Source organism: Panthera leo, chromosome A2 (genome assembly GCF_018350215.1).
Source record: "Panthera leo isolate Ple1 chromosome A2, P.leo_Ple1_pat1.1, whole genome shotgun sequence".
Classification (NCBI taxonomy): Eukaryota; Metazoa; Chordata; class Mammalia; order Carnivora; family Felidae; genus Panthera; species Panthera leo.
The window spans coordinates 4664210-4688935 of record NC_056680.1 but is presented as its reverse complement, the minus strand read 5'-3'; the positions used below and the strand labels follow the sequence as shown (position 1 = coordinate 4688935).

Here is a 24726-nt window from a genome sequence, read left to right as displayed (position 1 = left end):
GGCATTCCACGGGGCGGAGCATAAACCTCCCCTCCTCCCGGAGCCCTCAGAGCGGACGCCTCTTTCCCTGTGGCAGCCCTGTCCCCTCCTGCTCGTAGATCCCATTTTCTGAGACCGCCTCCTTCACTACGCTGTAATCTCCAGGAGGCCAGGGAGCTAGTTTGACACATTCACCGTGGAGTGCCCAGAACCTGGCACAGCAGGTGCTCAAGTGGATCAAAGAAGGGCTGAGCCTTGAGCATGTGCAGTTGTGTTACCACCACGGGTGGGTGGGGGTCGTGCGCACACCTGGACTTGGGGTGTGGGGCACCTGTACGTACCTCCCTCATGCCCTTCATAGCCTCCTTACTTCCCCCCAGTGATCCAGCCCCTCCCCGCCCCCCGCGATGTTACCCTTCTCCTGGATCTCAAGGCCCTGCCCTTGTGGGGCAGCTTGGACTTGCACAGACCCATCCCGCCAGCGGCCCGTGGAGTGGTCGCGCCCCACCCCCACCCAGGCTCTGACGCCTCCTGGCTCGGCTCAACGTCACAAGGGCCCGATCGTTTGGCGAGATGATGAGGTCTCCCAGGGGCAGAAGGAGGAAATGACCCCAAGGAGGCTCAGGTGGAGCCGTGGCAGCTAGCCGCGAAAGAGACCTCGGTCGCTATGGTGACGCGGCCTCCTCGGACGCACTTCCGGAGCGGAGTGGCGCATGCGCGAGGCGCGCGAGAGCTCGCGAGGAAGGCCGGTTCCTCCCTCCCCTCCCAGGATGCCCCGCGGAGTGTGTCGTCACGGGGAGGCGTGTCCACCGGGCTGATTAAATCAACAGCGCTATATAGAGCCGCGAGAGCGGGTCCGGGCGGTAGACGGCGCTTCCTCCAGCGGCGGGTCGGTCGTGGCTCCTCCCTCTAGAAAGAGTCGAGGGGAAATACGTGACGCGGAGGAGGTTGCCATCGCGACGCACCCCGAGTTTCTCTTCCAGGTTAGGCGCAGGCGCAGACGTGACCGGAGTGGTCGCCGAGCCGGCCGAGCGAGCACGGCTTCCCGGTAGTTGCTCCCAGGATCGGTGGCACCTCGGCCTTGGGGTCCTCGGTCGGGGCCAGAGACCCGGCACCGCGAGAGCGGCTTCCCCGCGACTGAGGGACGCGGACCGGGCCGGACCGGACCCGAACCACCGAACGTCGTCGCCCATGGCGGCCCTCGTGAGTATGCGGCGGAGTTGGGGGGGTCCCTGCGGCGGCCTCCGCAGCCCCGCACTCACCGTCCCGCCTTCTCTGCCCGCAGGGCCCCGGCAGCCAGAACGTCACCGAGTATGTCGTTCGCGTTCCCAAGTAAGTCCCTGACCCCTCTTCCCACTTCCTCCGAAAGGGGTTCTGTACCTCCCTGAGCTCGTAGACATGGCCGGCACCGCCTGTGCTTCTCGCTCTGACGAGCAGGGGGACCTGAGGACGGGGCTGGAGTTCAGCCGAGGCCTCTCTGGGGGCATCACTGTGTTTGGAGCAGAACGAATGAATGAGTGCTTCAATAGGCGGCAGGATGCAGCCTTCTGGCCTAGCATTCCCTCTGGCAGGAATGCCTCTTCCCCGCTTGTGACTCCGTGGGGTGGATTCTTGTTGGTTCCGTAAAACCCAGTTCCAGGACGTTCCTCCCCCAGGAAGCGTTCCCTGCCTGCCCTCCCCCATCCCCAGGGCAGAGTTCCTCATTATTCCCACATGTTGGTTCCCCCAGATCTCTGTGCCTCCTTCTGCTTTTCTTCCGCACGGGGTTGGGAGGGCATGGATGTGTTCCCTGACAGACTGGGAACCCCTGGGGTCTTTGGTGGGTCCCCAGCACTGCTGAGCCCGGGAGGGTTTGCTAAGTGAACGAGTAACTGAGCACTGCCCCTTCTTGCCCGTTCCAGAAACACAACTAAAAAATACAACATCATGGCCTTCAATGCAGCGGATAAAGTCAACTTCGCCACCTGGAATCAGGTAAGTCTCCGTTGTGAGTGTGACAAGGGGATCCTGCACTGGGTTGTAACAGTTCCCTTCGTGATAGTAGCAACTGAGGCTTGGTTTCCTCACCTCTCCTGGAGCGGAGGTCCAGTGATGTGCTGAGGCCCAGGCTGAGCTGCTGGGTGCATCCCCGTGAGGCAGATTTGGATGCTTAACTGCACCCGCCCAGGCCTTGTGGAAGGAGAACGTGCAGAAGTTGTGCCCGCTGACAGGCATTTTTGGCCTCGAGTTATCTGGGCCAGGGAGGGGGCTGCCTCCTACAGATGGTATTTGAGAGCCACCTCTGTCCACGGGCGCTGCTTTCACAGAACACACCGTAGCCTGGGCCGCGTATAAGCGACACAGGTTTATTTCTCACAATTCTGAAGGCTGGGAAGGCCAAGATCAAGGCGCCAGCAGATTTTCGGTCCGGCGCGGGCCTTCCTCCTGCTTCATAGATGGCTGTCTTTTCACTGGCCTCACATGGCGGAAAGGGTGAGGGAGCTCTCTGGGCCTCTCTTGTAGGGGCACTAATCTCACTCACAAGGGCTCCACCCTCGTGACCTAATCCCCTCCCCCGAGGCCCCACCTCCCCCTAGCATCCCACTGAGGGTGAGGTTTCAACATCTGCATTTTGGGGTGGAACACAAACATTGAAGCCACCAAAGAGTTTTAAATCAGGGTGGGGGGCCCTGCGTGCCTCAGTGGGTTGAGCGTCCCGCTTTAGCTCAGGTCATGATCTCGCTGTTCCCAAGTTTGAGCCCCAAGTTGGGCTCTGTGCCGACAGCTCAGAGCCTGGAGCCTGTTTTGGATTCTGTGTCTCCGTCTCTCCCCCCTCCCCCACTCATGCTCTGTCTCACTCTCTCGCCCTCCTCTCTCTCTCTCTCAGAAATAAATAAACATTTAAAAAATTAAAAATTTTTTAACAGGGGAATTATAAAGTGATCCAGGCACTGTCAGGAGACAGACTGTGGGGTCAAGGGCAGATGAAGGGTGTGCAGGGTGGAGGTGGCGGCTGTGGTCCAGCCGAGTGATGATTGCATGCAGCAAACAGCCTTATGAGACGTGGGTGGATCCTAGTGTGTTTGGAGCGGAGCCCATAGGGTCGGTTAATGATTGGATGTTGAGGGGTGCCAGGGCCAGACGGATGGAGTATTTGGGAGTTCAGTTTGGGACGTCTTGTATTAGACATCCCGGAGGGGACAGTAGGTGAGCGGTTGGACATGTGAGTTGGGAGAGCGGGAGGGCACATCTGGGCATTTGGAGCAGCGTTTAAAGCCACAGAGACTGGAGCAGCCCAGCAGGGGACTTGGCCCCAAGTCTGAAGTCGGCATGGTCGGGCCTTCCCGCGGTCGGGCAGCTCCAACTGCTCAGCTGGTTGTTGAGCACAGGTCTGCCTTTGGACTATTTTTTTTTTTTTTTTTTTTTTCTAAAATCTGTTTTAGGGAGAGAGAGCCAACGGAGGAGAGGGGGAGAGAGAATCTTTTTCTTTTTTTATGTGTGTTTGTTTATTTTATTATTATTTTTAAAATTTATTTATTGCTGAGAGATAGAGACAGAGCATGAGCAGGGGAGGGCCAGAGAGGGAGGGAGACACAGAACCCGAAGCAGGCTCCAGCCTCCGAGCTGTCGGCACAGAACCCGAGGCGGGGCTCGAACTCATGGACTGTGAGATCATGACCTGAGCCGAAGTCGGACGCTTAACCGACTGAGCCACCCAGGCGCCCCTAAAATGTTTATTTATTTTGAGAGAGAGCACAAGTAGGGGCAGGAAGAGAGAGAGACAGAGGATTCTAAGTGGGCTCTGTGCTGACAGCAGACAGCCTGATGCAGGGCTCAAACTCACACTGTAAAATCATGACCTGAGCTGAAATCAAGAGTTGGATGCTTAACTGATCCACCCAGGGGCCACTCTGGACTATTTTTTTTTTTAAGTTTGTTTATTTTGAGAGAGAGAGAGTGCATATGTGTGCATGCACAAGCTGGCTGGTGGGGGGGGGGGGGGTGGGGGGGAGGGCCAGGGGAGTAGGAGAGAGAATCCCAAGTGGGCTGTGTGCTACTGGCGTGGAGCCTGACATGCGGCTCAATCCCACAAACTGCGAGATCATGACCTGAGCCAAAATCGAGACTCAGACACAACCAACTGAGCCACCCAGGCGCCCCTCTTTTGGCTATTAAAAAAAGTTTTTTTTTTAATGTTTATTTTTGAGAGACAGGGTATGAGTGGGGGAGGGGCGGAGAGCAGGGGAGACAGAGGATCCAAAGCAAGCTTTGTGCTGACAGCAGACAGCCCAAAGCGGGGCTTGAACCCACGAACCGTGAGATCATGACCTGAGCCGCAGTCGGACGCTTAACTGACCAAGCCACCCAGACGCCCCTCTTTTGTCTGTTTTTAAACTTGACTTCACCCAGCTGAGCAAATGAGACTATTTGAGAGAGGCACGATAACAACGTGCTCCTCTGGATATTGGGCAGGTGGATACTTGCTCCAGGCGCCCTCTTCCCTGGTGGGGTGCCTGCCTGCCAGCATGGCCAGCTGCCCACATGTTTGTGTACAAACTAGCATGTTCCCCCCACCTCTGGCCTCGCCTAAGTTATCCAGAGAGGGTGCAGTGTTTCCAAATCCCTCATCACTCAGTGGGGAGACATCCTTCATCATTTACCATCCAGGAGAGAGAAATAAGCCACCTTCGGGTACCCTGCCCCCAAATACTCCTCGCTAAGAGGAGTGACTTGGTAGATACCTTGGGAACCCACCACTCTTGGTCCGTCATCAATAGGAGATCCCCTGTCCCGGCATCCATGAGAACTGAGAGGAGTCTGCACCTCGGCCACTCGTCCCCGTGGAGGGTCCATGCCCCTCGTCACCCACTGCCGTGAGGTGCAGAGCCTGCATAGTTATCACCTCTTGAGACACGTGATCTCCCAGCCGCTAGTAACTTGGGGGTTACACGTACCCTGTTCCCTGATCGTCATGGGGGGACGTCACTCATCACTCCTTGCTTTTACCACACGGAGGTTACACTCCCTAAAAACCTAGTCACAGGGAAATGCAGCCCCTTGAATTTTCATTGCCTAAACGGCACACTCCCTAAAAAACCAACAAGGGGGATTACATTCCCTGGAGAAAACTAATTTGCTGGGTTGACACCCCCCTGTCACTAGTCACTCAAGGGAGGGGGCGGGTACAGCCATCTAAGCACTTAAAACCACAGGGGACATCCCCCTCCTCCGGTAGCCGCTGCTCACCCAGGGCAACGTGTGGGCAGAAACCCCCTCCAAATGCACTCTTTTAGCAACTGTCCCTGGAGACCCTCCGCTGGGCTAAAGGTGAACATGCCAGGCAGGGGCCCTGCCCTCTGGGGTGACAGTGTTCGGGGAATCAGGCCTGTTTACCTTCCTTTTGTAGTGAGGCACATCCTGGGCCGGCTCCCCAAAAAGGTGTGGGGTGCGCACCAATTCCCTCGCACCCCTGTGAGTGTCCAGATTCCAGCCTCGGGCTGGGTAGCTCGACTGGGTATCATAAGCTAGCCTGGTAACCATTTTCTCTCAGGTTTTGAGGGTTTTGTTCCAGTGTTTTCTGGCTTCTGGTGTTGGCTGTGGAGAGCTTCTGCCATTCTCCCTCTTGTCCTTTGTATCAGGGGTCAGTAGGCTTTTTCTTAAAGGACCAGTAATTATGTTGCACTTGGTTGGCCGGTGTCTGTGCGGCAGCCCCTCAACGCTGCGTGTCCGCACATGCGCAGTAAAGGCACAAGGATACATCACGTGGGCGTGGCTGTATGCCAGTAAGACTTTGTTTCTAAAACGTGGCCCGCCCCTGGGCCACGGACTTTTCCCCCTTCTTCCTGGGAGCTGGTAGGATCTTTTTGTTCCCAGCTGTCTGAAATCTCTTGTCAGTAGGAAGCAGTGTGGGTCATCTTGCCTTTTTCAGTCACTGTGCCTTGGGACTTGTTCCCTACAGCCGCCCCCTTTTTCTTCTCTGGCCGCTCTGTCTTCCATTATGTGGAGGAGGCCCCGTGCATCAAGCCAGTGCCCCGCTGATGTGCGTTAGGTTGACTTCCAGTCTTCTGCTGCAACAGACTGGTGTGCTAAACAGCACTGCGCGTGTCATTTCACCTCCGCTGTCTGGAGGAGGGACCTCTAGGGTGAGCGGCACGTGCATTTTAAAGATCAAAATTTGGAAAACAGCCTTTAACGGTGCCCGAATGCAGAGAGCGGGCCAGTTCCTTGTTTTTTGTTTTTGTCCTATCACCAAAATGATCTCACTGTTTGTTTATTGATTTATTTCTTTAAATGTTGATTTAGAAAGAATTTCAAACTTTCCAAAGCTGCCAAGTAGACCTGGCACGAGGGTTGCCCACATGCCTTCACCCAGATGCACCACCGAAGGCCAGCATTCTACCCCTTTTTTGTTTCGCTAAGCAGGAGGTTGGCTTTGCAAGTCCGCAGCTCAGCCTGGGAGGTGGGGTGAAGAGGGCGTTCGGGTGTTCTTGCGGGGTGGGGGGCGGCGGGCACAGCTCGAGCGAAGGCAGGCAGCCCTGACGGAAGGTTTGTTGCCTGCCCTCACGCCTGCTCCGTCACTCCAGGCCCGGCTGGAGCGAGACCTGAGCAACAAGAAGATTTACCAGGAGGAGGAGATGCCCGAGTCGGGTGCGGGCAGCGAGTTCAACCGCAAGCTTCGCGAGGAGGCTCGGAGGAAGAAGTACGGCATCGTCCTCAAGGAGTTCCGGCCCGAGGACCAGCCCTGGCTGCTTCGCGTCAACGGCAAGTCGGGCAGAAAGTAAGTGGTGGCAGCGGCGAGTGCCTCCCGCGACCCCCTCGCGTCCGGACTCGGCTGGGCGTCCCTCCCTGAACTCCGCGTCCCTCGTGGGGTTTTCTTTCTGAAGATGAACCAGGCTGCTGCTGGTGCAGGAGCCCTTAGGGACCAGGGTACGTACAGGAAGCCCGAGAGCCTGTCCTGACCACACGCAGCGAGCGGCTGCCTGGGGACCGGGGGTCGTGAGGGTTGGGAGGTCAGGTGGGTGGAGGGGGCTCCAGGAAGAACAGTGTGCACAAAAGCAGGGGACGGTGTGCAGAGCTCTGCGGTGTGACAGTGACAGAGGATGGTGGATGCCAGGATGCAGCTGGAGCACGGGTGGGCCGGGGCCCAGGGGAGCCTTGAAGGCCGTGGGCAGGGAAGGGCACTCTGTAAGACTTCCCAGACTTTCAGGGCAGGGAAGGGTGAGGGCAGAGGCCAGGAGGAGGCTGGCACTGGTTCGGGCATGAGGAGAAACCTGGAGGCAAATCCGGAGGGGTGTGACTGCAGCGCCCCTGCCTCACAGCTCACCTAACACGGTCCTTCCAGAAAGGACCGTGATATGCACCACGAGGGGAGCCCCGAGCTCGCTGTGCGAGGTGGGGAGTGCTACCCGGCTTTCCGGGTGCCGAAATCGAGGCTCCCACCGTTGAAGGGCCGGCCCAAGATCTCTCAGGCTCGGACTTTGCTCAGAGAACCCAGGTGGTTCTGGAGAGAGGGCAGGCCAGGGGGCCGGTCGTGAGGGCCAGGCTGTGACGTTGCCTCCCTGCAGGTTCAAGGGCATCAAGAAGGGAGGTGTGACGGAGAACACGTCCTACTATATCTTCACCCAGTGCCCCGATGGGGCCTTTGAGGCCTTCCCTGTGCACAACTGGTATAACTTCACGCCGCTGGCCCGGCATCGCACGCTCACTGCCGAGGAGGCCGAGGAGGAGTGGGAAAGGTGAGTGTGAGCCACAGCTGGGCCTGGAGGGAGGCAGGGTGCGGGCATTGCTTCCCCAGCTTCCCCAGAAGGGGCTGACACACTTGGGAATGGAGTGTGTCACCATAACTTCTGCCTGGCCGGGGGCTGGGTACTCGGTGGTGACCAGGTCCAACTCCACCAAGCCCTTAGGGAGCTCCCAGTTCAGTGGGGGCGACGGACATGAAGGCATCAGGGACACACAGGGCCCGAGAGGGCTGGGGAGGTAGTAGCTGCTGAGCTGAGCCCTGGAGCAGGAATTGGCAGAGCAGGGGGAGATCCCCGGGGCCCACTTGGCTTCCCCCCCAGACCGGAGGGCTATGGCTGGACCAACTACGGGTGAAATCCACACTACGTAGTTTGTCCTTTAACCGTTTGTAAGTGTCCAGTTCGGTGACAGTAAGCCCATTCGCATTATTGTTCAACCATCACCGCCATCCCTCTCCAGAACTTTCTCGTCTTCCCAAACTGAAACTCTGTCCCCATTAAACAGTAACTCTTTCTCCCTCTCCCCCAGCCCCTGGCTCCCACCATTCTCCTTTCTGTCTCTGTGAGTTCGACCCCTCTAGGGATCTCCTATGAGTCGGATCATGCAGTATTTGTCCGTTTGCCTCTGGCTTATTTCAGTCACCATAATGTCCTCCAAGTTCATCCACGTTGTGGCACATATCAGTGCTTTGTTCCTTTTTTAATTTTTAATTTTTATTTATTTATTTTTTAATGTTTATTTTTTTGAGAGAGAGAGAGAGAGAGTGTGTGTGCACACAAACCAGGGAGGGGCAGAGGATCTGAAGCGGGTTCTGTGCTGACAGCACAGAGCCCGACGCGGGGCTCGAACTCGGGAATGGCGAGATGGTGACCTGAGCCAAAGTTGGACGCTTAGCCGACTGAGCCGCCCAGGCACCCCCATCATTCTTTTCAATTAAAAATGCTTTTAATTGTAAAAAACATAAAATTTGCCATCTTAACCATATTTAAATGTACTGTTCAGTAGTGTTAATTACACTCATATTCTTGTGCAAGAGCTTTACTCGTTTTCACAGCACTGATGAACTTTGCTTATGCTGTTAGATGTAATCCTAAGCTCTCCTTAGATGCAGTCATATTTTTTTAAAACTTTTATCATCAAAGTAAATGAAAACAGTTATTTCTTCTCATAAACACAAAGGCATCCATAAACTACCATCAAAACAGATGGACATGAATATGTTGTGTCTAAATTCTGTTGTCTGAGAAAGGACCTGAGCTGGAGAGAGATGCTCTCTCCCAATACCACATGAAACTTTATCCTTGAGGGACATGGGACAGACAAGGGATCAAAGCAGGGCCAGCTCTCCCCATGTGACTTCAGGGTGTTCCATGCCATGGGTGTGAGTCCCCTCATGTCACCAAAGTCGTGTCTGTCATTCCCCTTTGGGGAGTGCCTGGTGGGGACGCAGGGAAGAGGCCCAGTTTTGGAGCCAGGCCCCTTTGTCAGCCCCCACTGTACCCTTCCCCTGCCCACAGGAGAAACAAAGTCCTGAACCACTTCAGCATCATGCAGCAACGGCGGCTCAAGGATCAGGACCAGGATGAGGAAGACGAGGAGAAGGAGAAACGCAGCCGCAAGAAGGCCAGTGAGCTGCGCATCCATGACCTGGAGGATGACCTGGAGATGTCGTCTGACGACAGCGAGGCCAGCGGCGAGGAGGGTGAGGCTGGTGGAGCCCCCCTAGGTGGCCGTGTGGACCGGCCTGGGTCGTACTCCCTCAAGGTGTCTGAGTGACGACTCAGGAAGGTTGATGCCACTGAGGGAAAGCTGAGTCACTCACAGTCCCCTGGGAATGAGGACAGGGCACAGTCCGCTGCACCGGCCCTTGGGGAAGCACGGGAGTTGGTAGGAGGCAGAGAAGAGCGACGGGAAGGTCTCAGCTGCAGCCTTTATTGGGGTGTCCATGGATGGGCAGCGCAGGGCAGGGTGAACAGCTTTGGATCGGCCCGTTTGAATGATGCTGGTGGGCCTTGGGCTACAGGGGTGGGTTCTAGTTGTCCGATACACGGTTCTGGGGGATGCAGGGACGGAGATGGTGGCCCTGAGTGTGAGTCAGAGAAAGCGAGTTGGGGGTATAGACTTGGACCGGTCAGTTTACGTGGAAGAGGCCAGTCCTGGGCGTCTCTCCATGCTCAGTGAGGCCCCCAAGATGTCCAGACATCCTCAGATTTCCCAAACGGGACGAGTGCCCGGCCTGAGTCCCGCTCTGCTTCCCTAGGTGGCAGAGCTCCCAAGGCCAAGAAGAAGGCACCGCCGGCCAAGGGAGGCAGGAAGAAGAAGAAGAAGAAGGGGTCCGACGACGAGGCCTTCGAAGACAGCGACGACGGGGACTTTGAGGGCCAGGAAGTGGACTACATGTCCGACGGCTCAAGGTGAGGCAGGCGGGAGGCGGGTGTGAGGTGGGCGTGAGGCCTGCTCCAGCCCGGCCCACGCGCTCCCTCACGGTCGGCTGGTTCTCCGCCTTGCAGCAGCTCCCAGGATGAGCTGGAGGGCAAGCCCAAGGTCACCCAGCAGGAGGAGGGCCCCAAGGGCGTAGATGAGCAGAGTGAGAGCAGCGAGGAGAGTGAGGAGGAGAAGCCGCCCGAGGAGGACAAGGAGGAGGAGGAGGAGAAGAAGGCGCCCACGCCTCAGGAGAAGAAGCGCAGGAAAGGTGGGTCCCCTCCCTGCTGCCCGGGCGCCCCGCTCCCAGAGCCCCTCATCTGGGGTGGAGCCGGGGCGGGGCGCCCTGGCGCTGACACTCGTCCGGCCCCACGCAGACAGCAGCGACGAGTCGGACAGCTCAGAGGAGAGCGACATCGACAGCGAGGCGTCCTCGGCCCTCTTCATGGCGGTGAGGCCCGGGCCCGGGCAGGGGCGGGCGGGCGGGCGTCTGTCTCCAGACTCACATCCCAACCCCGTTTCCACAGAAGAAGAAGACGCCCCCCAAGAGGGAGCGGAGGCCGTCGGGAGGCAGCTCTCGGGGCAACAGCCGGCCGGGCACGCCCAGCGCGGAGACCGGCAGCACCTCTTCCACCCTGCGGGCCGCCGCCACCAAGCTGGAGCAGGGTGAGCAGGGCCGTCGCCCCACCCCTCGCCGCGACCTCTTGACCTCTGCCCTCAGTCTCCCCTCCTGCCTCGGGAACAGAGGCCAGAGTTGGGGCAGAGGCCTGTCCACCCCGGGGCCCCCTGGACACGGGGTCCCAGCCCCGCTCCTCCTGGGCCTCTGGGGGGTCCAGCCCCCCCAGGCCCGGGGCTCAACCCCTCCCCTGCTCCCCCAGGCAAGCGAACGAATGAGACGCCGGTGGCCAAGCGGTTGCGGCTGGACGCCGGGCCCCAGAGCCTGTCCGGGAAGTCGACCCCTCAGCCCCAGTCCGGGAAGTCGACCCCCAGCAGCGGGTAGGTTGGCGAGGGTGGTGGGGGGTGGGGCAGGGGAGCAGGGCAGGGGCGCGGGGAGGCCTCCCGCTGACGCCCACCCGCCCCGCCCTCCGCTCGGCTCCTCAGCGACGTGCAGGTGACCGAGGACGCAGTGCGCCGCTATCTGACTCGGAAGCCCATGACCACCAAGGACCTGCTGAAGAAGTTCCAGACCAAGAAGACGGGGCTGAGCAGCGAGCAGACGGTGAACGTGCTCGCCCAGATCCTCAAGCGGCTCAACCCCGAGCGCAAGATGATCAGCGACAAGATGCACTTCTCCCTCAAGGAGTGACGGCCGGCGCCCACCCACCTGCCCAATAAACGGCTGCCTCCCAACTTCTCTGGTGCTCACGTTGTCTGTCACCTGCTGCCTGAATCCCGGCGCCCCGTGTTGCCAATTCCAGAACAACCCTGGCCGTTTCCTTAGCTCATGTCCCTCCCTCTGTCCCTCGGGCCCTTCCTTCCGGAACTTTCCCTGCCCCTTAGAGCTTGCTCCTCTTAGCCCTCGGCCAGCTGTGCTCGCTGGGCATCCGCCGTCGCAGGCTGGCGGTCTCTCCAGCTCCGGCGTCTGGTTCTGTCTTCGGCTGTAGTTTATCCCCCGTGAACCCAGGAAGTGCTTGGCTTCCCTGACTCAGTTTTCCAAATCTCAAATGATCTTTGCTTCCTTTTCAGATCAGCTGGTCTGTTTTAAGTGTTCTGCCCCCAGTGCCTTTGATCCTTTCCTCCACGTTTTTGTTGAGAGCATCCTATCTCTGCCAGAGATCTGATACCCGAAGCTGACAGCCATCCCGTGTTCTCTTCTGACTTCTCTTCACGACTGACTCTTGTGTTTCCTAACTTTGGGTGGGGACTCACGGCCGGCTGAGGGGCTCTGCGTGGGCCTCCTGGGCAGCTGGCTTTGCAGGCAAACCCTACAGGTGCTTTTAGCCTCTGTTCCCCACCAGGTGTCCCAGGAGCCCTGGACTGAGCCCACGTGAAGTGGTTCTCGGCTGGCGGGCTCTGTCCCAACGTGGCCACAAAATCCCACACTCTTCCGTTGCTGGTGTTGGCACCTGGGCCCTATTTTTCAGCTTTCCAGTGATGTTTCCAGGCTTCCCTTATATTCCAACGAGTTAGTTCCGCATTTATTTTATCCAGCATTGCTAGGGTTGTGCCGTGGGAGGGCTTTTTGAGTTCGTGGCCAGTGTCATCGCTAGAAATGGAATCTGGCAGCTGGTGCTACTTTAGAACCCGTCCCGAGTGATTGGCTGGGGGCAGGACGTGGGGCTTCCGTGAGCAGGGATGCCAGAGACGGCAGGCTAATTCCCAGGAATGTCTCAGTTCTGTCTAACGCCCCTCCCCATCCTTCCGCCAGGCCTTTTGGGGCAGAAAGAAAGCAGCGTTGACCCCTGGCCCTCCACGCTCTTACCCCTGCCCTCCCTGCCACAGGGCTGCGGCCTAAGGCCTCTCCCCACCAGGCCAGCCCACGCGCCCTAGTGGTTAGGAGCAAGGGCCTGGTGTTCAGCAGGGTCTGGCTCCAAATCCTGGCCGTGTCGGATTCTGGGCGACTTTGGAGCAGTGACTCTTTTTGTCCGAAGGTGGTCTCAACGACACTGCGGTAACCAGTACCCACCAGTGCCGAGCGAGGGAAGCAGCGCAAAGCAGGTGGGAGTTTGGGTCGGTCCAGCCCTCGCTAATACGAAGAGCCAGCGGCCACTCCTGAGTTTGTGTCTGTGCCCGCCTGACACAGGCTTCCTGGGGCTCGGGGATGTGACTTGCGGTTTCAGCAGCAAATGCTCAACAGCCTCTGGTTTACACCCCTCCCCACAGCCTGGGCACCCCTGCGTCGCACGCCCCCCCCCCACCCCCCCACCCCCCGGCAGCCACGTGTGCCCACAGTTTCTGGGTTTTGCCGGTCTGGGCTGCAGGGTCTTATCCGAGTTTTTACCTGGTCTTACCTGTGTGATCCAGCACCTCTTTAAACCTCCCTAAGTTATCTGGGCTTCTTTGCCTGGAAAACTCTCGCGAGCTTCTGTCAGGCGGCGTATCACACGCTTAAATGCGCCATCTCTCTGTCCTCAGAACCTCATGTGGGAAAGACTGATTAGCTCCCTCTCATAGGTAAGGGATGGTCTCATTTCCTTGGTATTACAGGGGCCAGGCATGGAAGCCACTGGAAACTGCTGCTGTGCCTCTCAGACCCAGCGGGCTTAAGCTCCCCTCCCGCCCTGATGCCAGGACAGGGCTGAGGTTCCAGGTCCCAGGGGCCTCAGGTGGGCCTTCTAGAGACAGGAGTTCCTGCAGGGTGAGCTTCCGAGCCTTGTGTCCCAGTTCTTGGCTGTCTCCAGGCCTCTCCCTTTTCCTGTTTTGGTGCTGGCTCAGACAGGCCCGGAGACAGGGGCATGATGTCTTAATCCTCCAGGTGGCAGCCATGATGGATTCTCCACTGGCTTGGCCACCTGCTGACCCCTCTCTTCCCACACACCTATCTGCCCCACCCGGCGCCCAACGTGGGGACCCCTGAGCCCTGGCACCCTGCCTGAGTGCGGAGGGGCCACCCTGGCGGGCCCACGATGCCCCCCAACTCTTTCCAGAAAGCAGGTGGGGTGGGGGACCGGGCTGCCCGCCCTGGGCTCGGCTCTGGCTGCCACAACAGTCGTAAATCAGGGGAAGAGGGGGTGTCGGAAACGGGTCTGCGGAATGTCTGGATGAGGCAGGGAGGGGGTGAGTGCTTAACTCTTAGAAGCACGGGGTGTGAGGCCAAGGGACTGGCTTGCCTGGCCCTGAGGATGTGGAAGAGCAGCCGGTACGGGATGCGGGGTCTTCCTGCTACTACAGCAGCGGCAACGAAGAGGTTATTTCCCCAGCCCAGGCTGGGGAATAAATTGAGGGTGCGAGGCATCCCCACCCTCGGGATCTGCCCGTCACAATGGCCACAGGAAGAGTCCTACTCTGCTCTCTGCTGCTCCTGTCGCTGCAGCCGGGCCTCACCAGGGGCCCTGGTGCTCGGGGGGCTCCGGTGGTGGAGGAAGAGCCACGAGGGACCCTGAGGCCACAGCTGGGTAAGAACCCCCCGGACCCCGCACGACTCCCCCACTCCTTCCTGCTCAGACCCTGCTCGCTGTCAGCTGCCCCTTGTCCCCTGCAGGTGCCCGCCTGCGCAGAGCCCTGGCCGGCCCGTGCCAGCTGTGGAGCCTGCCCCTACCTGTGGCCGAGCTGGGTCTGGGCTACGCTTCGGAGGAGACGGTCATCTTCCGCTACTGTGCAGGCAGCTGCCCCCGCGGTGCCCGCACCCAGCACGGCCTGACGCTGGCCCGGCTGCGGGGCCAGGGCAGAGCCCACGGCGGGCCCTGCTGCCAGCCCACCCGCTACACCGACGTGGCCTTTCTCGATGACCGCCACCGCTGGCAGCGGCTGCCCCAGCTCTCGGCGGCTGCCTGCAGCTGCGGCGGCTAAGGGCGCCAGGCCTGGGGCCCTGCAGCCGCTTGAGGAGCTCTGCTGACCTATTTATCGGAGACTTGGATGCCGATGAGATCAGAGGGGCGGTGGGCTGGGGGCCGCCTGCAAGAGCATAATAAAGGAAACTGCTGCCGCATGACTGTGTTCAGCCAGGGTGTGCCCTGACCCTGCCACCGAGCTCCCTGTGCGTGGACAGGGAGGGTCCCGGGCTTCCCCTGCACCTCTCGGCGCCTGCAAGCAGCCAGCTCAAGGAAGGCCAGTCTGTCCGTTTTCCAACTTTATTCACAAACGTGGTGTGTGTCTGGTGGGGGGAGAACCTGAGGGAAGGGCCTGGCGTTCAGCAGGCTGGGGGGGGCTGCCCAGGCTCACCTGGTCCCATCTCCTCAGGGAGCGAGCGGCAGATCACAGAGATGCGTCGGCCCCGGGGAACCCGACGCCCCCCAAAAAAGGACTCTTCATCCCGAAGAATCTCATGGGAGAAGTCATAACGGGCCGAGCCCCTGCAAGAGAAAACAGGCTCGGGCTGGGTGGGCTGAGGGCAGCCCCTGCGCAGGGCAGGCTGCCTGGTGGGTGGGGCGCGCGGGGGGGGGGGGGGGGGGGGGGAGTTGACGATCGCATCTGTGGGGAGGGCTGAATAAGAGAGGGTGCGCAACATGTGAGGTGGGTGAGCATCTGACGAGTTACGGGTGGGGTGGGGGCTCCTCGGCTGAGCAGTACCTAAGGATGTAGAGGGAGCCTGGCTCCAGCAAGAGTTCCAGCCACTCCCCCGGCTCCTGGGTGTGCACCAGCCGCATGACGCTGGGAGATAGCAGGGATAGGCCAGCGATGGTGGCTCCACAGAACTGGAAGACAGGGCATGGTGGCCAGTCAGTCTGTGGCCTGGCTGGCCCACCCCCCGCTGGGGGCTCCAAGGCTCTGGCCGCCGCCCACCTTGATGCTGTCCACATGTGGCTTGATGTAGCCCCGAGGTTCCAGGTCCAGCACATGCACCGAGGACAGCAGGGTCTGGCCAGGGCTAAAGGCTGCCGCTTGCACACGCTGCAGGATGGCCCGGCTTGCCTCTGACCAGCGTGACTTTTCTGTCTCTCGGAAGCCGTGGATGGCCTGCACGGAGAATTTGGGTCAGGCCAGGAAGCTCTCAGAGAGAACAGGGAAACTGAGGCACGGTGGTGGGGAGCAGAGTGCAGAGCAAAGGACTGGTTTTCCCAGCATGACCCTTGACCCCGCCTTCAACTCACCACCTTGGTCCTGTCTACCCTATAATCCTGGGTCTCAAACCCCAACCCCAACCCTTATCCCATCTAGGTCTGGTCCTACTCCTTTGTATCCGCCCTTGAGCTCCAATTCAGTCCCAGATCCAGTCCCCAACGCTGCCCCCACCCCCCCCCCCCCCCCCCCCCCGCAATACTCAATTTTGTCTCCGCCCACAACTTGATCCCACTCCAGTCCTCTGTCTCCGTACCCAACTGGTGACCCTCCCTCATCTCGCTCCACACCTGTTTCCGCCCCTAACCTTGGTCCTGTCCCCCAAACACCCCACAGTTCCAAGTCTGCCCTCCAGTTATGGCCCTGCCCTCATCTCCAAAGTGCTTTCCCTGCCAGCAAAACACCTCGGCATCAAACTCCGCCCCATGCCGCCAGCCCCGTCCCCAGCCGTAGCCCCCGGCGACCCAGCTCTCCACCCTAGTCTTCACCTCTAACGTCACTGGCCCCGCCTCCGCCGTAGCCCCGCCCCGAGGCCCGCCCCCCCCGGGGCCGCCGGCCTCACCGCGTCCCAGTGATCGTATTCGTAGCGGCGGCGGCGCAGCTCGGGCTCCAGCTCGCGGCTCAGCGTCTCCTCCTCGGCCGTGCTCAAGAAGCCGGGCCGCACCAGGGCCGCGTCCCGAAGGCGGCTTAGTACGGCTGGGCCCGAGCCCCGCACCCAGCTGGACCGGGGAAGGGTCCCCAGCGCCAGGCGGCCACTCGCGGCCATAGCCCCCAGAGCCGGGTCTTGGAAGCTGTCGGAGTCAGGGCAACGCCCCCGCTCCGGAGCCATTGGCTGTGGCTTCACCGAGCCCCTCCAGTGATTGGCCTTCCTCGGAGTCCCGCCTTGCTCTCCGCCCCGTCAAGAGTACTGGTTGCTGCTCAGCTCGCGTCTCAAGCTATTGGCTCCCCATAGGACCCGCCTCCTTTCGCGCGCTATTGGGCATCGTCCACGGTGGCGGCCGGGGGTCGGGGCTCGGCGGCGAGTTATGGCCTCGAACTCGAGGTCAGGAGTTGCAGGAGGATTTAGGCCAACGCCCAGGTTGTGGAGTTGGCCAGGACTAGAGATTAAGGGGACAGCACAGTCAGGTTGAGATGAAGGGGTCAAAGGCACAGAGGTCAGGGCCAGAGGTCAAAGGCACAGGGAGTGGGGCCAACTTAGAGGTTGGGGTCAAAGGTTAAAACCAAGCATCACCCTTTTTTCCCCTCGGGACTGGGTTATTCCCACCCCTGTACAAACAGACTGGCTCCCACCCGCCCGGGTGGCTTCCTATTTGTTGATCATCTGACTCTCGATGTCAGCTCAGGTCATGATCCTAGAGTGGTGGGATGGTGTCTCTTTATACCTCAAGTCATCGGAAATATCAAGGACAGATGTCACAACCCGTCCTAATCCAGTCATCAAAATTCAGAGGAAAGTCCACAGGACAAAGGACCTTGTTTCTCCAACAAGGGAATTTCAAAGGAAGACAAGAAAAAGAGGGAGAGATTGAGACAGAGATTAAGGGCAAAACCCACAGTTAAAAAGACTTTGAGATATCTCCACCAGTTGCAAGGTATGCACCTTATCTGGAAGTTGATTTGAACAAATTAATAAAAATAGAGACAACTGGGGAAATTTGGACACTGGTTGACTATTTGACCGTAGTAAGTACTGTTATTTTTTTAGGTTTCAAATGGCATTGTGGTTGTCTTTTAAAAGATTTATCCTTTTAGGGGCGCCTGGGTGGCGCAGTCGGTTAAGCGTCCGACTTCAGCCAGGTCACGATCTCGCGGTCCGTGAGTTCGAGCCCCGCGTCAGGCTCTGGGCTGATGGCTCGGAGCCTGGAGCCTGTTTCCGATTCTGTGTCTCCCTCTCTCTCTGCCCCTCCCCCGTTCATGCTCTGTCTCTCTCTGTCCCAAAAATAAATAAAAAACGTTGAAAAAAAAAATTAAAAAAAAAAAAAAAAAAAAGATTTATCCTTTTAGAAATACCTGTGGAAATATTGACCCCCTGACCCCTCCAGTGACAGCCCCATGTTCTCTGCTCTCCTTATACAACAAAGTTCCTTGAAGAACTTGTCCAGCTCCCGTCTTCCTGCCCCTGCTGTCTGGATGCACTCCAGTCTGGCTTTGGCCCCCACAGCACGGGAAATGCTCCTACTTGAGGCACAGTGACTTCCACTGTGCCAAACCCAGCAGCCAGTTCTTAGCCTGACTGCTTATTTATAGAGATACGTTCTTATTTTATTTTACATTTTTATCCCCAGCTCCGACCGCAGATTCATCATCTCCTGGGATGTCTAAGGCACATCAACACCAGTAACGGCCAAACTCAACTTCTGATTCCCGGTCCCCCGACCAGTTCATGGGTTCAAGCCAGGCGTCCGACTCTGCACTGACAGCTCGGAGCTTGGAGCCCAGAACCTGCTTCAGATTCTGTGTCTCACTGTCTCTCTGCCCCTCCCTCGCCCCTCCCCTGTTCGCGCTCTGCCTCTCTCTCAAAAATAAACACACACTAGGGGCGCCTGAGTGGCCCAAAAAAACCCAAAGCCCTGGCTGGAATCTGACCCCCTCTGACCACCTAGCTGGGGCTGCCAGCCTTCTTCTGATTATTCTGATTAGTCCACTTCTCCTAATGGGTCTCCAGGCTTCCATGCCGGGTGCACTTTGCCCACCACTCCGTGGGAGTCTTAGTAGTCCTGCTTTTTGTTCTCCTCAGAACCCTCCCGGGCTCATCTCTCTCCTTGCTCAGATCTAGCAGGCATTAAGATCTGTCCTCCTTCCTTTCTGCTCTCAAATCTCCACTGTCCCCCTGCCACTCCACTTCAGCCACCTGAGCCTCCTTGTGGCCCCTCCCACAATGGTAGCCACAGTCCTGCCACAGGGCCTTTGCACTTGCTGTGCCCGCTGCCTAGACTGCTCTGTTCCTCCCTCACCTCAGCAAGGCCTTCACTGGCCACCCCATCTAAAACTGTCACGCACTCACACTGCATGTCTCTTTCCCTGCTTTTTAAAAAACCGTCTACTCCCACAAGAATAAGTTCTTTGAGGACAGGGATTGTTGTTTTCTTCACAATACGCCGTGGTCTCTAGAACGGTGCCTGAAAAGTCGTATTTGCTCAGTAGAGTTTGCTGAAGTTAGGGAACTGAAGGTCAGAGTCTCAGGGTCAGGGCGAAAGCAGAAGAGGCCTCGTGAAGGGCACACGGTGGAGCGGGGAGGGAAGGCCACACAGATGGGGATCAAAGACTACAAAGATTTAATTGAAAATCATAGTGTCCCATTCAAGGTATCTGCCCTTAGCGGCACCCCCAAATCCGAGTTCCTCCTGGGGCCCTTCCAGCTCAGCAGCGAGGGGTGGGCAGGGCTTCAGCCGCAGCGTCTGACCGACGCCTGGCCCCCCCCCCCCCCCCAGCTTTCCTCTGGAGGGTGAGGGCCAGGTCTCAGACGCTTGCTGGGGCAGGTTCTGCTGTGGCCGCGGCCGCCACAGGCTCCTTTTGCACCAGCTCAGGCTCATCCTCACCGTCCTGGGGAGGGTGGACCAGAACCTTGTCTAAGATCCCAAACTCCTGGGCCTCCATGGGGCTCATGTAACGGTCCCGCTCCATGGCCGACTCTGCAGGGGAAGCAAGAAGCAGGACGTGTGCGGTTAAGGGCAGACACCTGGGGCCAGGTTTGGGTCCCTGTCCTGCGGCTGCTTTGCTGCGTGGCCTTGGCCTCCCCCTCTCGGTGCCTCGGTTTCCCCATCGGTAAAATACCCGTTTCCATTTTGCCTTTTTTTTCACTTGTTACTGATGTATAATGTACACCCAGCAAAGGGCACAGATGGTAAGTGGACAGTGTGAACTTCAGCCTGAACTTGCCCACAAGGCCAGCGCCCAGATCGAGAAATGGGATGTCACCAGACCCCCCCCGACCACCGCAGCCCTGCTGGAGCCACTCACTCCTCTGGCCCAAGAGGAACCACTAGCCTCACGCTGGGCTCACAGCATAGGTAAGTCTGCTTCTTTTTTGTTTGTAAATGCGTGGAATCAGAGAGCATCTACTCCCTTTCGCCACTCAGCAACAGGATTTCGAGGTTCAGCCAGGCTGCCGCGTGTCGCTGTGGACGGGTCTCTCTCGTTGCCATATGGCGATTCCACAGCGTAAACAGAGCCCTGACGCACTCGTCCTGCTGGCCACGTGGGTGTTTTCCAGGGCGGGCTCGCATACGCAGGACCGCCGTCAGCATGCTGACTGCGTCTCTGGTGGACAGAAGCACTCCCTTCTCTTGGTTACATGCTGAGCAGGGGGGAACCATGGCATTTTGGGCATTTTTAGCCCGAGCTGGTAGGGCCAGATGGCTTTCTACCGCATCTGTATCGTTTCCACTGCCGCCCGCAGCGGGTAAGCGTTCTGGTTGCTCCACGGGCATCTGGTGCTGTGTTTTCTATTTTAGCGGTTCCAGTGGATTGAAATGCTGTCTCGCTGTGGCCTTAATCTGCCTTTCCCTAAAAGCTGGTCATGTCAGTTTTTTTAAAAAAATATATTGGGGCGCCTGGGTGGCTCAGTCGGTTGAGCGTCCGACTTCGGCTCAGAGTCTGTGAGTTCGAGCCCCGTGTCGGGCTCTGTGCTGACAGCTCGGAGCCCGGAGCCTGCTTCGGATTCTGTGTCTCCCTCTCTCTCTGCCCCAACCCACTCGCATTCTGTCTCTGTCTCTCTCAAAAATAAATAAACATTAAAAAAAAATAAAAAATAAAAAATATATATATATGGGCTGGGGCGCCTGGGTGGCTCAGTCGGTTGAGCATCTGACTTCGGCTCAGAGTCTGTGAGTTCGAGCCCCGCGTTGGGCTCTGTGCTGACAGCTCAGAGCCTGGAGCCTGCTTTGGATTCTGTGGCTCCCCCTCTCTCTGCCCCTCCCCTGCTCACGCTCTGCCTCTGTCTCAAAAATAAATAAAAAACCATTAAAAGAAATTGTGGGTGCCTGGGTGGCTCAGTCGGTTGAGCATCCAACTTCAGCCTAGGTCATGATCTTGCAATTTGTGAGTTTGAGCCCCACGTCGGAGCCTGGAGCCTGCTTCGGACTCTGTGTCTCCCTCTCTCTCTGCCCCAACCCACTCACATTCTGTCTCTGTCTCTCTCAAAAATAAATAAACATTAAAAAAAATTAAAAAAAATATATATATATGGGCTGGGGCGCCTGGGTGGCTCAGTCGGTTGAGCGTCTGACTTCAGCTCAGGTCGTGATCTCACGGTTCGTGAGTTCGAGCCCTGCATTGGGCTTTGTGTCGGAGCCTGCTTTGGATTCCCTGTCCCCCTCTCTCTGCCTCTCCCTTGCTTATGGTTGCTCTCTCTCTCAAAAATAAATAAACATTAAAAAAAAAAAATATATATATATACACACACACATAAGATAAAATGTATATATATAACGTGTAAAAATATATACACATATATATACACACATACACACACTGGCTAATTTATTTATCTTATTTATTTATTTCTGAAGGAGGCTCCATGCCTAACGTGGGGCTTGAACTCCCAACCCTGAGATCAAGAGTGGCATGCTCTACCGACTGGGCCATGCAGGCACCCCTAATGATGTTCTTTTTAAATATCATCACTAAAGATGACGGGCATCTTTTCTTGTATTTCTTGGCCATTTGGAATATTCTTTATTGAGGACCCTGTTCAAACCTTTGACCCACTTCCGTGAAGTTTTTGCGAGGGTTCTGCAAGGAGGTCTTTTTAAAGTGCTTCGAACAGGGGTTCTCAGGTGACGGTGATTTTGACCCCTGGGGGACACCGGGTGATGTGTGGAGGCAGTTTTCATTGTCACCCATGGAAGGTGCTACTGGCATCCAGTGGGCAGTGGCCAGGGATGCTGCTCTATGTCCTCAATGGCCAGGACGGTCCCCACAACAGAAGATGACCCAGCAGGGCCAGGGTTGAGAGGCCCTGGCTTAGCACAAGGCCTGCCGCATATGTTCGTGTTGGCTAAAATAAGGAGCCGCTGGCAGTCTGCCTGGGGCGGGGACACTCACCAATCACCTGCAGGCTCTGTTTGGTGTGCTTGGCATAGATACTGTAGAGCTGCTTCTTGAGTTTCATGATCTCCTCCGCCTGGATGGCGATGTCTGTGGCTTGGCCCTGGGGGGCGTCCCAAGGGGGTTAAGAGGGAGAAGGTTAGAATGAGCGTCGGCCCCGCACAGGGAGGCCGGAGAGGGTGTTCAGACAGGTGGGACAGGGCTTCTCGAGTCCTTCCACATCCTGCTGCGTCTTCAACCGCCATCGGGAAGGCTTCCGGTGTGAATTACACCGTCTTCCGCTCTGCGCGTGGAGCCTCACCCTTCCCAGGGCAAGGGGATTCCTGGAGACAGCGGCCAGCTGGCCCACGAGTTTCACGTGCAAACTGCTGATCCAGAGGGCACACCCTCACCACCTCCTCCGTGGGGCTCTCACGTTCGGGGCCACTATCCCGTGCCCCATCACCCCCGGGCCCAGTGCCAGAGAACTAGGCCAGCCCCCACACCCGAGTCCCCTGACATTATTCCAACTAGCCAGTTCTGAGCCTGCTTGCCCTGCCTCACAGTTCCTTCCTGCAGAAACCGCAGTAAAGTCCTTGTCCGCTGCCCCTCCCCACTCCTGCCCGGCCTCCTGACAGACCCCGGTGCTTCCCGTGTGGCCCTGCATGGCCTGGCATGCCCCCACCCCCTCCTGCCCCCTGGGAACTGTGCATTACAAACTGTCTTTCCAATAGTGGTCCTCTTCTGATCTGCTGGCCTCGCCAAACATGAATCAAAATAAAACCTACGGTTCAAAACACTGACACTCCCACACGGCGTCCACCCAGTACCTCCTTCTGTTCAGACACCACCCCCCATCCCGCAGCAGCCTGCAGGGCCTGGCACTCACCCGGGCGCCCCCAGACGGCTGGTGGATCATGATGCGGGAGTTGGGAAGCGAGTGGCGCATGCCCGGGGTGCCAGCGGCCAGAAGCAGGGAGCCCATGCTGGCGGCCTGGCCCACGCACCATGTGCAGATGGGGTTCAGGATGTACTGCATCGTGTCGTAGATGGCCAGGCCCGAGGTCACCATGCCACCTGGTGGGGGTGGGGGGGGGGTGGTAATGAGGGGCTGTGCCGACTCCTGGCCCGCGTGCTTTCTCGGCTGCGCCCCTGGTCTTGGGGAGAGCTTGTGCAGAGGCAGCCCTTTAAAGCAGGCGTGGCAAACGCAAATACTTCCAAGGGTAGAGAGGTGAGGAAACAGGTGACGCGAATTAAGCGATTGGTCCAGTTACCACCTGTGCACATGGGCCCAGGGGGACCAGACCTGTCAAGGTTTCACGAGAAGCTGGAAATCGGGGAGCGTGCCGTGGCCGAGAGGGAAGCTCTGGAGCCGGCCTGCCCTGGCAGTTTCATCTGTGTGACCTTGGCGAGTTACCCAGCCTCTCAGAGCCACAGGGTCTCCTGGCAGATTGGGGATAACTAAACAGTCCCTACCTCGTGAGGTCAAGGTGAACTAAATGCCTATAAAGTACTTGGGTGTGGGGCCCAGTAAGCGTCCAATCAGGATGCGCTATTGTCTTTGGGGAGGGAGTGGTGCTGGTGGCGGCAGCTACCGATTTGAAAACGCTGACCACCGGGTCAGGCTAGTAAAGTGTTAGGTGTGGGATCAAAGAGGCAGGTTCAGCTGCCGGCTTGTGAACCCAGACATAAAAGCAAGGAACAGGCAACTTTTGGAGGTTTGGAGACAGTGTTGGGACTCTGAAGGAGGCTCAGCACCCTTTCTTCCTCCGCAGGGACAGCGTTCCTGATCAGGGGGTCTCTATCCCCTGAGTCACCTCACGTGTCCCCAGAAGCGCCCCTGCCACCCAGGGAAGGCTCCGCTCACCAGGGCTGTTGATGTACATGTGGATGGGCTTCTTGTTGCTCTCGGACTGCAGGAACAGCAGCTGCGCGATCACCAGGCTGGCCACGCTGTCGTCGATCTGCAGGTAAGCAGGCAGGGTGGGGTGGCCCACATCGGGGGTAAGGAGAGGGCTAATGGAAGCAATTATGGGGTGGCTGGGGACGAGTCAGGGGAACCGGGATGGATGTCAGAGCCCAAGAGAGACGGTGGGGGAGAATTCAGGACCAAGGAGGGGAGGTGGTGAAGGGTGGTAGGGACCCACGGGGGTTGGGGCCCAGGAAGCCGGGAGTCATGGGCTTAGGGCAAGGAAGGGGAGGGGGTCACATGGGTTGGGGAGAAGGATTAGAGCCAGGAATGAGGGAGGAGGATCACTAGTGAGGGAGGGAGTCAGAGTTCAAGAAGGGAAAAGCAGAGGGTTTGAGGAAGGGGTGAGATGGGGGATTAGGGGCCAGAACAAGGGGCTGGAGGTCCATGGGCCCAGGAAGTGGGGCGTCAGACTGGTACCAGTGCAGAACCCAGGTAGGAAAGTAACAGGAGGGGTCAGGAGGTCAAGGGGGTTCGAGGAGGAGGGGAGCGTGGGTCTGGGCAAGCGCAGAGGAGGGTCCCGGCGGGGAACTCACCGGACCCATGACACACACGATGCGCTCCCGCAGCAGCCGTGAGTAGATGTCGTAGGCGCGCTCGCCGCGACCCTGGGGGAGAGAGACAGAAAGAACCTCCAGCCCCGTGACCCCCGACGCCCTCCCCAGGCCAAGTTCCCGCGGCTGCTGTACCGTCTGCTCCACCACGATGGGAATGAGCGGGAGAGCCCGGGCCGCCGTCGCGTGCAGGCTCCGCTGCAGGGCCAGGCCGGTCTTGGGCGTCCGATGCGGGGGGAAGCGGGCGGCGAGGCGAGGCCCCAGCGCGGGGCAACCACCTGCCGCCACCCGGGCCCCCCCAACCAATATTCCCGGCCACATCCCGCTGTAGTCCCTCTCGGCTTCCGTCCGATGGCGGAACTACAACTCCCGGCGTGCTTTGCGCCTAGAGCGCAT

At 58.4% G+C, this 24726-nt stretch overlaps 4 protein-coding genes across 7 annotated transcripts; 2 read left to right on the top strand and 2 right to left on the bottom strand.

Annotated features, from left to right (window-relative positions):
* The first annotated feature begins 651 nt into the window (after positions 1-651).
* On the top strand, positions 652-11476 carry GTF2F1 (general transcription factor IIF subunit 1). Of its 3 annotated transcripts, XM_042928166.1 has the most exons (13): positions 657-868; positions 963-1182; positions 1265-1311; positions 1881-1953; positions 6543-6736; positions 7524-7694; positions 9219-9403; positions 9962-10115; positions 10212-10393; positions 10500-10573; positions 10650-10788; positions 11001-11118; positions 11224-11476. In XM_042928166.1, exons 2-13 carry the CDS (start codon positions 1171-1173, stop codon positions 11426-11428), a joined length of 1554 nt encoding a protein of 517 aa, XP_042784100.1. In that variant the 5' UTR covers positions 657-868; positions 963-1170; the 3' UTR covers positions 11429-11476. The 3 variants fall into 3 exon arrangements, with proteins under 3 accessions (XP_042784101.1, XP_042784100.1, XP_042784099.1); XM_042928167.1 differs by having other exon boundaries at positions 652-1182; positions 10215-10393; XM_042928165.1 differs by having other exon boundaries at positions 657-1182.
* A 2439-nt stretch (positions 11477-13915) lies between these two features.
* Positions 13916-14665, top strand: PSPN (persephin). Its single transcript, XM_042928171.1, has 2 exons — positions 13916-14177; positions 14264-14665. Exons 1-2 carry the CDS (start codon positions 14045-14047, stop codon positions 14569-14571), a joined length of 441 nt encoding a protein of 146 aa, XP_042784105.1. The 5' UTR covers positions 13916-14044; the 3' UTR covers positions 14572-14665.
* Positions 14666-14838: 173 nt separating this feature from the next.
* ALKBH7 (alkB homolog 7) lies at positions 14839-16701 on the bottom strand. Its single transcript, XM_042928170.1, has 4 exons — positions 16343-16701; positions 15505-15678; positions 15292-15416; positions 14839-15074 (listed from the first exon to the last, which is right to left on the bottom strand). Exons 1-4 carry the CDS (start codon positions 16607-16609, stop codon positions 14912-14914), a joined length of 729 nt encoding a protein of 242 aa, XP_042784104.1. The 5' UTR covers positions 16610-16701; the 3' UTR covers positions 14839-14911.
* A 977-nt stretch (positions 16702-17678) lies between these two features.
* On the bottom strand, positions 17679-24682 carry LOC122213833 (caseinolytic mitochondrial matrix peptidase proteolytic subunit). 2 transcript variants are annotated; one of them, XM_042928169.1, is made up of 6 exons: positions 24466-24682; positions 24313-24384; positions 23675-23771; positions 22697-22884; positions 21826-21931; positions 17679-17709 (listed from the first exon to the last, which is right to left on the bottom strand). In XM_042928169.1, exons 1-6 carry the CDS (start codon positions 24649-24651, stop codon positions 17693-17695), a joined length of 666 nt encoding a protein of 221 aa, XP_042784103.1. In that variant the 5' UTR covers positions 24652-24682; the 3' UTR covers positions 17679-17692. The 2 variants fall into 2 exon arrangements, with proteins under 2 accessions (XP_042784103.1, XP_042784102.1); XM_042928168.1 differs by lacking the exon at positions 17679-17709 and adding an exon at positions 19035-19412.
* Between the last annotated feature and the right edge of the window lie 44 nt (positions 24683-24726).

Coding starts and splice junctions, on each gene's coding strand:
- LOC122213833 (XM_042928168.1), bottom strand. CDS start 24,651: ATGTGGCCGGGAATATTGGTTGGGGGGGCCCGGGTGGCGGCAGGTGGT. Junction 22,885..23,674: donor CATGTACATCAACAGCCCTG/GTGAGCGGAGCC, acceptor CACCCCCACCAG/GTGGCATGGTGACCTCGGGC. Junction 21,932..22,696: donor AGCCGTCTGGGGGCGCCCGG/GTGAGTGCCAGG, acceptor GACGCCCCCCAG/GGCCAAGCCACAGACATCGC.
- PSPN (XM_042928171.1), top strand. CDS start 14,045: ATGGCCACAGGAAGAGTCCTACTCTGCTCTCTGCTGCTCCTGTCGCTG. Junction 14,178..14,263: donor GACCCTGAGGCCACAGCTGG/GTAAGAACCCCC, acceptor TGTCCCCTGCAG/GTGCCCGCCTGCGCAGAGCC.
- ALKBH7 (XM_042928170.1), bottom strand. CDS start 16,609: ATGGCTCCGGAGCGGGGGCGTTGCCCTGACTCCGACAGCTTCCAAGAC. Junction 15,679..16,342: donor AATACGATCACTGGGACGCG/GTGAGGCCGGCG, acceptor TTCTCCGTGCAG/GCCATCCACGGCTTCCGAGA. Junction 15,417..15,504: donor CACATGTGGACAGCATCAAG/GTGGGCGGCGGC, acceptor CCTGTCTTCCAG/TTCTGTGGAGCCACCATCGC.
- GTF2F1 (XM_042928166.1), top strand. Junction 10,116..10,211: donor TACATGTCCGACGGCTCAAG/GTGAGGCAGGCG, acceptor TCCGCCTTGCAG/CAGCTCCCAGGATGAGCTGG. Junction 11,119..11,223: donor AAGTCGACCCCCAGCAGCGG/GTAGGTTGGCGA, acceptor TCGGCTCCTCAG/CGACGTGCAGGTGACCGAGG.